We start from the raw sequence: 11545 nt of genomic DNA, 5'->3' as shown, positions 1-11545 counted from the left end.
TTTCACGTCCCATACACTTGCATTCTAGGGAAGGACATAGTTAGGCTCCTTCTGGTTTCGGAAACCAAAGAGTTTATCATCTACTTACTTCGTACAGACTACAGAGATGTAGCTTGTATTCTGGACTACTTTTTGACATGGAAAATCAAAGAGTTCCCCGGGATTATTAAAAACCTTAACCTAGGGGATGAGATCGTGGGCATCATTTGACATTAGGCATTTTAAGATCATTTTTTTTATAAAATTACTGTTGGATTTTTGTTGATCATCTAGGGTAAGAGCACCACAGACTAAACAGTTTGTGGAACGACCATATCGTATATTTTAGATAATGTTTATCCAATGTCGGGTAAATTGCGTACTTACAACGCTCGCTGCAGCGAATCGCTCGTGACCACCGGTAATTAAGCTTTTAAAGTTGAATCTGATACCTAATTGATCAGCCACTAAAATACGCTGCTTTTATGTACGCACATAGTGAGTACAAATCAGGTAAGTACCTACCTAATTTTGAACTTATTTTGGTTGATTTTGTATAGCTAGGCCCTTTCTATTTTAGGAACCGTATTATATCGTACAAACACCGGTTTACTGTGCACAAGACAAGTGTGTGACACGCCAAGACAAAAAAGTTGATTGATAGAACATTGTGGTGCATTGAGCGATGATAGGCAATTGCTTTTCTTCACGATGTTTTCCTCTACTTGCATAAACATGCCCACCTATGACAGTTCTTTATGATATTCTTAAAGGTACGTACCCGAAGTCTGCCAATCCGCACTAGGTCAGGCGCTAGCTGGCAGACGCCTTAACCGTTTTCATTCTGAGAGGAGACCTGTGATGATCATGATGATTGAACATTCTAAAAAGGATAGAATATTATATTTTGTTTAGTTTATGTAATATAATTTTAGTTTAGTTTAGAAATTCCGATTAAGCACCATTGCCTCACAAACCTTAAAATTCACTGTATATTTTGTTTAAAAGCGCAGAACTCTTTTTAAAAAGTATTTGCTGTGAAAAGTGAAGTGCCGTTAAAAACAACGAATAACAATAGGGTTATCGCGAATGCGTTTAACTCGGGTAATATTAATTGAGTTTTAAATAAAGTAAAGCCAACCAACTTATGAAGGGTAAACTAGCTGTTCAGTCTGCATTATTACGGACAACGTATGCGACGTAATGTTTTGCATAGTTACCTTATAGCTAAAGATTTTTAGAGCGACATGTACGCTATTTTTTAACGCGGAAAATCAAGAAGTTCGTATGGGATTTTGCAAATCAAATCGCAAGCATCAGATAGTTGTATAATATATGATTATTTGTTTTAACTTCTTTATATTTCAACTAGTTAACCGATTTCTACGCTACAAAGTTAGCTTACAGAATCCTGGAGAAAGACATTGGATTTTAATTTGTCTTGGTAAAGCAAAAGTTTTTTACTGGATATTTAAAAAATCTAAATCCAACTTTACCCCGCATTGCGTAATAATTTAATGTAGCTATCAACACGGCAATAATTCAGATCACTATCTGGTTAAATATTAATTATTTTACTACCCAAACTCAATTTTAATGGCATCTAAAATGTTTTCATTTAAATAACAATAGAAGGTATCAAACTTAAAAAATATTTTGATGGGTCCTAGTGTAACATTTTTAAAAACGAGCATTTTAGAGAAAAATATGTAAAATTTGCATCTCAATAACAGGGATATGAATATTTAAAAATGTTTAATACTATTTGCATGATTTATTCACACTGATTTAGTGTTTTTCACGTCATGTCAAGCCATTTTGTTTTACAACTTTTCATTTTAAATTTTATTACCTTAGTTTCGCTATTAAATTTTGATAGCGATGTTGTACACTTTCAAAATGAATGGAACTGGATTTTGATATGGTTTTAAATTATGATGTAAGTGTGGTCAAAAAGGGCTCCATTTTAATTTATATGGAGCTATACTAACCAATTTAGGAAACAACACATTCTAAAAAAAGTCCTGACTGGTAAGCAATCAGTGGGATTGACACAACAACGAACCTATAAGGCTGAAATTTTGCACAGATATTGAGTTTTCTTTTATGACGAAGACAATGGATAAGGCTAGATTTTTTGAGTTTCCCACAGGATGGGAAATAGAAATCCTTACATTTTTACCGAATTACTACTGTCGCTAGTAATAGAATATTTCATCTATTTTAATTTTAAAAATATGTTAAAGAAAAAAAAAAGAAAAATAACACAAATCCGTAAATAGATCAATTGACCCTCAATATTCTTAAATAAAACGAGTTAAGTATAAACTTGCCATGATCTAGGTAGGTACATGCGCGAATTAACACTCGATTAATCGTCTGATTGGTCGAGAATCGAGATAAACAAATCGATGTTACGAGTATAAATGTCCCGGTATAATTGAGTTGCACTCTCATGTGCGTGCATACAGGCCGCGTATTTTGATGATTGACCAATTAACTATCTGATCCCATTTTAAAAGCATAATTACCGACAGCACGGTCGTTTCGCCACAGCCATCTATATTTTAATTATGTTTATATTGGACAAACGTATTCTTTGTCTATGTTAATATGAATTTTATATTCATAACAAGCTTCCTCCACAGAATATTTAATAGTGCGTATCTTTCTGCTCCGGTTTCGTATGGATTCATCATCTTCAACCTATCGCCGCGGCCGACCCACTACTGAGCACGGTCGGAGCACTTCTCAGGATTAGAAGAGTGTGGCACACACACCTTTGAGAATTGAGATCTCTCGAACATGCAGATTACCTCGATGTTTTCCTTCACGTAATGGTGAAGACTTAATCAAAATCAAAGTCATTTTATTGTCAATTTAACAAAGATTCTTTTATTATATTTTTTATTCCACTACTAGTTAGTCCTTGTCTACGATCTTATTTGATGGTAAGTGAAGATACAGTCTAACCCCTTATCGATTTCTACACGGCATCGTGCCGGAATGCTAAATCCCTTGACGGCACGGATGTGCCGGTAGGGTGGCAACTAGCCACGGCCGTAGCCTCCCAACAGACGGGACCAGAGACAATACCAGACCAGAGATCAAATCAACACAACATATTAGGAACTGACTACTTGAATAAGTAATAAAAGCATCATCACAACGACCCTAGCAACGAGCCATCAGAAGGTGTCAGAAGGTGCTTAAATCCCATGTCAATATCTATGTATGTATCTAATCTGTGTCGCTACGTGAATATAGAATAATGTATCAAAAACACAAGCGTAAGAATTTGTTTTTACTTTTTAAAATTTAATTGTATGAGGTTTGCCTATCTATTTAAAGGTTTAATATCTTTGCGTCACAATAGCATTGTTCTGCAAAAATACTAGATATAAAATTTTGGTATTTCAGTTTTTACATAGGATTAAAGAGAAGTCGCTTTATGGTTAATAGCGAATGTGGTTCTTTTGTTGAACGCCTCACGTATCGTCCCGCGCCGTGTCGCGTCGGGCGCACTCACAGCATCACTTGAAAAAAATCCATGCACTTAGTGCTGAAATAAGCGCGGCTTTCGACCGCATTCACTTTTAGCGATGTAGTTTTTCTCCTTTTACACCCTCCACACCCATTCTCCCATCAACATTCGCTGTCTCGCTCGCGCCGGGCATAAAACTAACTCTGCTTTGTTCACTCCAACATTCGTGACACAAAGCAATATGTGAGTTAACTTCACTGAAACGGTTCTTGTTTGAGTTGCGATTTAATGCCTCCTTAAACTGAGATGGTTTACGGGTTAACCCGGCTGAAAAGGTTGAAAGTATCAGCAGTTATTTACTTTTTGGATCGTTCCAATATAAACTTTGAATCCTTTGAAGACACTCGCGCCATTAGACACCGAGATGAATAAACTTTTTCTACAGACAGTTGAATATTAAAAGATCATTCGATTTAAAACTTTAAATTATATTTTGGGGCAAGTTTCAGAATCAGGCTATAAAATCAAAGAGTAAAATACATTTATTTATAATTTCTTCGTTATTTTAGCACATTCATTTGTGATTCATTCAATCTTTGGATAAAATCATACGATAAAAATGGTACCTATTATTTCAACATTATTTCATAGAAATAGTAATGTATTTTTTATTCAAATACTTTAACATCTACCACTGGTTTGGAACGCTGGTTTTTCTCGGTAGGAAATAACGAGAAAAACCAGCAAAAAAACTCGTCGGTTGCTGTTTTCAAAGATTCGATAAGATGTACAATAAAATTAAATAAGTAGGTGGGTTGGTACGCCATGCATATAAAAGGAATTTCAGTCCCGCGCACTGTTGGAGCGAACTGCGTTTCTAATTCACGTTCTTTAGATAAATTGATCACGAAAATCGAAAACAATCATTAAACATCGATATGTGTTGGGGTTTACCAAAAGCAGATTAAACCGTACCTTCCAATTCCCAAGTGATTGAAACTTTCCCTCATCTCAAAACAATTTGGTGGGAAATGTGGTGAGATTAAGAGCTAATCTATATTTGCCAATGAAACAAGCATCAGTGGGGCCACAACTTGTCCAATTTACATGACGAAGGTGGCGATATCGCAAAAGAAAGTTCCCGACAACTTTTATCAGATCCCGCCCTTAGCGCCTGATGAGTTGTACTAAACTTTATTTACCATCCCTAAGCGGTGATCTGATTTCATGGAGACAGAATTGATATTATTACCTACGAGTATTTATCATTTCAGTAACATATTTTTATTAATTCGACGGCACTTTGGATGTGTTTTCGTACGAATTTGACATCCAAATACAATGAGCGTGCGATGACTGGGTGCAAGGGGAACTGGATATTCAGATATTGCGATAGCAATTGTGCTCTACTTAAATTATTTGTTATGTCATTAGTTCTTTAGATTAAAACTTGACAAACATCTACACCTTGTAACCTGTGTGCCTTTCGTATGTTTTGGGAGGACATTATAATTAAGTAGTTGTTAAAAATATTTCAATAATATCTGCTTGTCTGTGTGAAGCAACTTATACGCGCGTCTAGTTCCAAGTCCGAAAAGAATCCGAACTTGTTGGAATTTTTAAATACACTTTCGTGCGTTGAACGTGAAAAATAGATCTAGAAAATTGTTTTAACCTTGTACAAATGTTTATGGAATCGAATGGGATGAAAGAAAAAAAATATCTAGAAGATATTAGATTGTTCATCACGTACCAAAGAGCAGTTCAGGAAACCAGAGTCACCGAGACACTCCCTATCTAACGAAAAAAAACGTAAGTACACAGAGTGCGTACTCAATTCGTACGACCAGTATTCATACGTTTACGTGCGATACAACTCCACACATACAAAGAGCGGTTAACCTAATAAGGAACCACCATTTTAATCAAACATGAGTAAATAGGTAGATAATATTTGAAAATAGAACATATTTTTAAAACAAAATTTATTCTAATTTTAAATAGTAGAGTGAACTCCGCCTACGTTTCAGAGTATTTTAATTAAATAGCTGCTCATAAAGTTGATTTTATTGATTTGATTAAACGGAAGGTGTCTGATTACTTTCCTTCAGTATGAAACCGTAAAAACTAAACGTCTTGGTTAAGTTCTTCTGCGAATCTCTTTTTTATCTAATTACTTTTTATTAATAACCGTCGCTGCGTAAATCAAATGTCTCGCTACACAAACAACTTTATAAAAATATTTTTAGTAGGTATTTCATTCAAATTAACCACAGAGCGGTCGGTGTCAACAACAAATCTAATCAAAGATTTAATAAGCATATAATTCCATTTTAAACCTGACTAGAACAAGTGTAAATTAAAAATTTATAACACCCCCGACAAGTGAAGGTTACCGTAACTAGAAAAGAGATGATAACTTTCAAACGGCTGAACTGATTTTCTAGGATTATAGCTATCCAAAGTATCTGAGTTTTCCAAAACATCATTTTCAAATAAATAATTATGTATCTAGGCAACGTCCATCTCGACAGCTTGACATTTGTCAATTGACATAATATTATGAACCTAACGGTTAGTTAACCTTCTTTTCTACAAGAAAACTAGAAAAGAGCTGATAACTTTTAAATGGCTGAACCAATTTTTTTGGATTATAGCTAAGAACACTCTCGATCAAGCCACCTTTAAAACAAAAAAAAACTAAATTAAAATCGGTTCATTCGTTTAGGCGCTACGATGCCACAGACAGATACACAGATACACAGACACACAGACACACACGTTAAACTTATAACACCCCTATTTTTGGGTCGGGGGTTAAAAATAAGAAAGATGACAAGCAATTAATTGGTATTGATTTAAACGTATTTCAATTTTAACTGCCAAATAAAAATGCGACTCCATATAACGTTGACAATTCACATCGCTCTCGAAGTGACTCCGAGAGACTAGGATTAGGTAATTCCTACAGCCGACTACGTATTACACGAAGAGATTTAAACTGAATTAACCGTTCGATCGGAAAATTGGAATGCCACACAGATAATTACCTGACACTCACAGAAAAGGAAGTCTCTTAGAAACGAGATTCAAATAAGCGTGGTCGAAGGAGCAAGTCGGGCGAGTGGCCCGCGCGGCCTTTATCACGGGAAAAATAACTGATAATGTCGATATCTTTAGACTGCAATTGGAACCAGATACAGGAGGGATCGGATTGAATAAAGCGCAAGCTAGTTAGGTACTTTGTTATGTCGTTAAGTTAAGATATTGTGCAAGTTTTACGAAATACTGTTGATTAAAAAATTTAAGCTGAATGAGTACTCATATTAATCGAAATCAAAATTAAAATACGCTATATTCAATCTAACTTAAACTTTTGCTTGAGTACTTTTGAATCGTCAAATGCATCTACCATTGGATTGTAATGCTAAACCATAGATATTCGTGCAGGCGATGTCCACGATTGAACCAACGACGAACTACGAATGCACCTTGGTTCGCAGTTACAGCGAATCGAGCGACATAGATCGGCTTGCTCCGAGGTGCAACGCGTTTCACATGCAGCATGCTTGGGAAAGACATACCTACGAGTACATACTATGATTTTTCGTACCAGTAACATGTAATAGTTGCAGTTATACACTCTCAACTTGCTAGGGAAAACCAGGCTTTATCTTTGTTAAATTTATTTTATAGAGTTTATGACTATTATTCAAAATAAAGCTTATTAAATTAATTAAAGTAAATATTTGGTGGGAGTAAATACGAGTGCAACATTTTTTTTAATCTCGTTTAATCTTTTATTTCAGGAATAAAAAGTTTAAACGGTCGTTCTCTTACTCTTTACTTTTATAAAAAATCACCTCGATTCTGTGGTGTGTGAAAAAGAACAAACGTAAACGGAGGGATACAAATTTTTGTTTTATCAGCAAGCTAGAAGCTAGTTATTTAAATATTATACGAGCATATTATTCGTCAAACTGTAATTAATTTTACTTCGAAATTCGTCATGCCTATAATCGTATGGATATTACTTTTGCAGATAAATACAGTGCATTTTTCAAATGGTAAGACAAAAATTAACCTCTGTATCTAAATCTCCTAAGCATACTTATTATGAGTTATAAAAGTCAGACGTATACATAATAGAAAAATCGTCGTCCATTAGCGCAGAAATTTCGTATGGACTACATGTGGGCACATTCCTACAAGACGTTCTACAGACTCCACGACTTGGCCACCAATTGGCAACAAGCGCGACAAATGTGCGAATCGGAAGGCACGACGCTTCTCATTCCAGACACGCTGGATGAAGTGGAAAACTTAAAGCTGCTCATGAGCAACATGAAGGCTCATTACACTGCAATATTTGTTGGAATACACGACTCGTTTGCCGTCGGCAACTTTGTTACCGTGAGGGGTGGGTTTAAAAAAGTAGTTTGAAATTCTATAAGCATTTTACACCTTTTATGTCTTTTGACTCCTATTGCAATGATAGCCCAGCGGTTAAGACGTTGACCTTCTATTTGAGTGGTCAGGGGTTCGATGCCGGGCATTATTAACTTTTCTAAGTTATGTGCACTTCAAGCAATTAAATATCGCTGCTTTAACGGTGGAGAAAAGCATCGCGTGAAAACCTTAGAGTTCTCCATAATGTTCTTGAAGGTGTGTGAAGTTTACCAGTCTCACTCCACACTTGGCCAGCGTGGAGGACTATGGCCAAACTCCTCTCATTCTGAGAGGAGAACCATGCTCAGTAGTGAGCCAGCTACGGGTTGATCGTGATGACGATGACTCCTATAGAAGGCGAAGACCACCTACATTCCACGCTGTAGCAAATCTACATTAATTGTTGTCATAAGACATATTTCAACAGGCATTTTTACATATTTCAGGCATACAGGAAGGGATGAGCCAATCTAATAAACGTCGTTTCATAAATTGCCCCAATCGAGAAATGAGAATATTCTGATTGCATGGCGTTCGCCAAGTTAATGACTTGGCCCAGTAGTGATATCAGGTCGTTAAATACTGATGTATTCATTATTATTTATCTTATTATACTGTATTCTCAGGGGAACCCATAGCTGGCACAACCCTAGAACTTCTGTGGGCCGAAGGTCGACCAGACAATCTGAATGGTTCAGAACATTGCGTGGTAATGACCAGAGAGGGACTTTTTGATGATCGACCATGTTCAAACATTTACCCGTTTGTTTGTAAGATTTTGGGAAATGACACGAAATACAATGATGATTGCGACAATTTTGATTCAGGTTTGTGAACTTATGATAAAGGTAGGTACGATACCTGAGAGTTTTCTATAATGTTCTTAAAGGTATAATTATGAAGTCTGTCAATCCGCACTTGGCCAGTGTGTTGGATTGTGACCAAGACTGTGAAGGTTGATGATGATGACAGATTACTGATAAAATAGGTATACAATATCATCCTCATAGCTTATTTACTAGGTGTCGTTAGGCAGGTGATTTTGTTTGCGTCCAATACAATTTGATATAATATAATTTGAGTTTTTTTTTCAATATTTCTTGTGGGAATGAGCTATTTTTCCCGTATAAAAAGTTAGTTTATGTCCATCTCTGTGGATTAAGATAATGATGCCTCATCGTCGTATATTAAAGTCATTATATAAAGTGATAATTTAATTTCAATATATTTGTATTTCACTCTATTACTTCTATCAGGTTGTTCGTTTTTTAAATCTCCACAGATTACGCCCGACATCAGGCAATAAGTGGTAAATGTTACAAGTTTCACTCTGAACCGTTATCTTGGCATGATGCCTATTTGGCCTGCAAGCTGGAGGAAGGACGTTTAGCTATTATCAATTCCGCTAAAGAAGCTAGCATCGTCGTTGGGTTTCTCGGAGATAATTTGAACAGCAATACCCCCGACCCCAACATTTTGTACCTCGGATTCAGTGATCTGATGTTCCCATATCAATATAGAACTATTGATGGTAAGAATTAAATTTAATAAAGTAAATTCTGGCTCATTCTTTCTTCTGATTTTAGTAGTAACAGGGAAAAATATTTTGTAAGAATCTTTTGAATTGTGATCTAGCAAAATACACAAGGGACATCGCACACGGAAATTTTTGTACCGATACAGCCGCGCGTATCCTGAACGCTGTATTGATACATTTTGTTAGTAGGCTCGTAATACCTACTTAGTATTTGCATTCGTACACGAGCCAGCGACGTGGGCGTTGACCCTAGGAAAAAATAAATAAATTATGCACCAAAGCTGTAGCTGGCAATTCATTGCTAGAAATAATCTCTTGCAAACAACCTTTGGAGAAAATAATTGGTTAATCAGAATTTTTGCAGTCTAAATTCTTCACAACAACTACCTACATAACTACCTACCTATATTTATTCTGCTGTGCAGGTCAAACTTTAGATGAAGCAGGCTACGCATCATGGACTCCTATGCAAGAGAATTTGAAGCACAAGAAGTTAAAACGATGTGGAGCTATTTCTAGAACTGGTTTTCTTCTCATAACGTTCTGTGACCGACCTGCTATGTTCTTGTGTGAAAGAATTCTGAACACAAATTTAACTTCGAATACGGAATAGTTATGTTTGACTTATTTAAGATCAAAAATAAAATAAAAATTATACTCTTTTATAATTATCTATCCAAAAAAAGAAGGCACCAACCAATCACAAACGAAATTATGTTTTCCAATTGAATTTCGAATATTTTTTGAAAACATGTTTGTGAATGGTTTGTGACTCAAAATGGTTATAACCACTGATATTTTCGTCTCTTTCATTTGTATGGGCTTACGTAACAGAGAGAGCCCTATACTAACTTTTTTCAGTGGATAGAGTATATCTATACATATAATAAAATTGTAGGAAAGTGGTGTCTGTACAATGGAAATATATAAAAAAAAGTAGCAGGGGTTGTTATTATATCGATGCCGAACCCGAAATTGTAATTAATTTTTTTTTGTCTGTTTGTCTGTTTGTCTGTGTGTTTGTGCACGCTAATCTCAGAAACGGCTTATTCGATTTAGATACGGTTTTCACTAATATATTGTAGTAAGCTTCACTTAGGATTTAGTGTTTATTTCATGTCAATCGGTTCATAAATAAAAAAGTTATGTCAATTTAAAGAATCACGGCGCCTCGCGCCTGAGCGTCCGTGGCTATATAAAGCGCGAAAAGTCACTATTCCACGCGAACGAAGTCGCGGGCACAGCTAGTCTCTAATATGGTTTGATTTGATAACTGAGTGACAACCACGTGACAACCGAAATTAGTTCTAGAGTGGTGCCACGTCATGTCATGACCTCTCATCGCATTTATCGCTAGTATCCCTATGCAACCGACAGGCATCTGATGTTTAACATTATTGTGCAAAATAATGCATTTAAAGTCAGTGATGCGTGCTACTCAATGAATTGTGACTTGTTCGTCTGTGACCGTAAATTAAACGCATGTAATAATTTTTATTTCCACAAACCTAAACCAAATTAGTTTTTTAGCTGCTTAGTTATTCTTCAAAAATCATAGTTCAAGTTATTGAATATACAATTGTACTTTTTATTGCTTTATTAAATAAGTACCTACTTACAATAATAATATAAACCATCCGGTTTATTAAATATCCTTTAGTTTATAAAACATCTAATCTTTAACCACTTAGTTCTATAATAATAACTTAACAACTTGAAATCGAATCGAAAATTTCTTGAAGCGTTTAAAGAGTTTTTAACCGAACTCCCTATAGTTAGGAACTCAGGCTCTTGATGTTCGTCTGAAATTATAATATCAAAGCTCAACAATTACTCGAAAAGTTAACGTATGAACTTGAACAATTAAGTTAGTTCGGAACAAGGTAGTCCATGATTAGAAGGATGTCCGCTATCCTCGCTCGCGGCAACTGTCGAAAATTGTTTCTAACAAATCACGTCTATAACGTGTCCAAAATTTACAATACACGCAGAAATTCTAAGTTCCTCTACAGTAAATTTATTTGGCTACACATTACCTACACGTATGTATTAAAATATACCTCTTAGGATCAGCAAATAGATATATTATGTTTTCA

The 11545-nt window shown here is 35.5% G+C and overlaps 1 protein-coding gene across 3 annotated transcripts; it reads left to right on the top strand.

Moving 5' to 3' along the window:
- The first annotated feature begins 1867 nt into the window (after positions 1-1867).
- Positions 1868-10109, top strand: LOC123873161 (C-type mannose receptor 2-like). 3 transcript variants are annotated; one of them, XM_045917897.1, is made up of 5 exons: positions 1868-2010; positions 7613-7883; positions 8539-8739; positions 9195-9443; positions 9875-10109. In XM_045917897.1, exons 2-5 carry the CDS (start codon positions 7646-7648, stop codon positions 10060-10062), a joined length of 876 nt encoding a protein of 291 aa, XP_045773853.1. In that variant the 5' UTR covers positions 1868-2010; positions 7613-7645; the 3' UTR covers positions 10063-10109. The 3 variants fall into 3 exon arrangements, with proteins under 3 accessions (XP_045773853.1, XP_045773846.1, XP_045773839.1); XM_045917890.1 differs by lacking the exon at positions 1868-2010 and adding an exon at positions 6289-6697 and having other exon boundaries at positions 7632-7883; XM_045917883.1 differs by lacking the exon at positions 1868-2010 and adding an exon at positions 7396-7530 and having other exon boundaries at positions 7632-7883.
- The last annotated feature ends 1436 nt before the right edge of the window (positions 10110-11545 follow it).

Source organism: Maniola jurtina, chromosome 2, assembly GCF_905333055.1.
Source record: "Maniola jurtina chromosome 2, ilManJurt1.1, whole genome shotgun sequence".
NCBI lineage: Eukaryota > Metazoa > Arthropoda > Insecta > Lepidoptera > Nymphalidae > Maniola > Maniola jurtina.
This window is presented reverse-complemented; position numbering and strand designations above follow the sequence as displayed.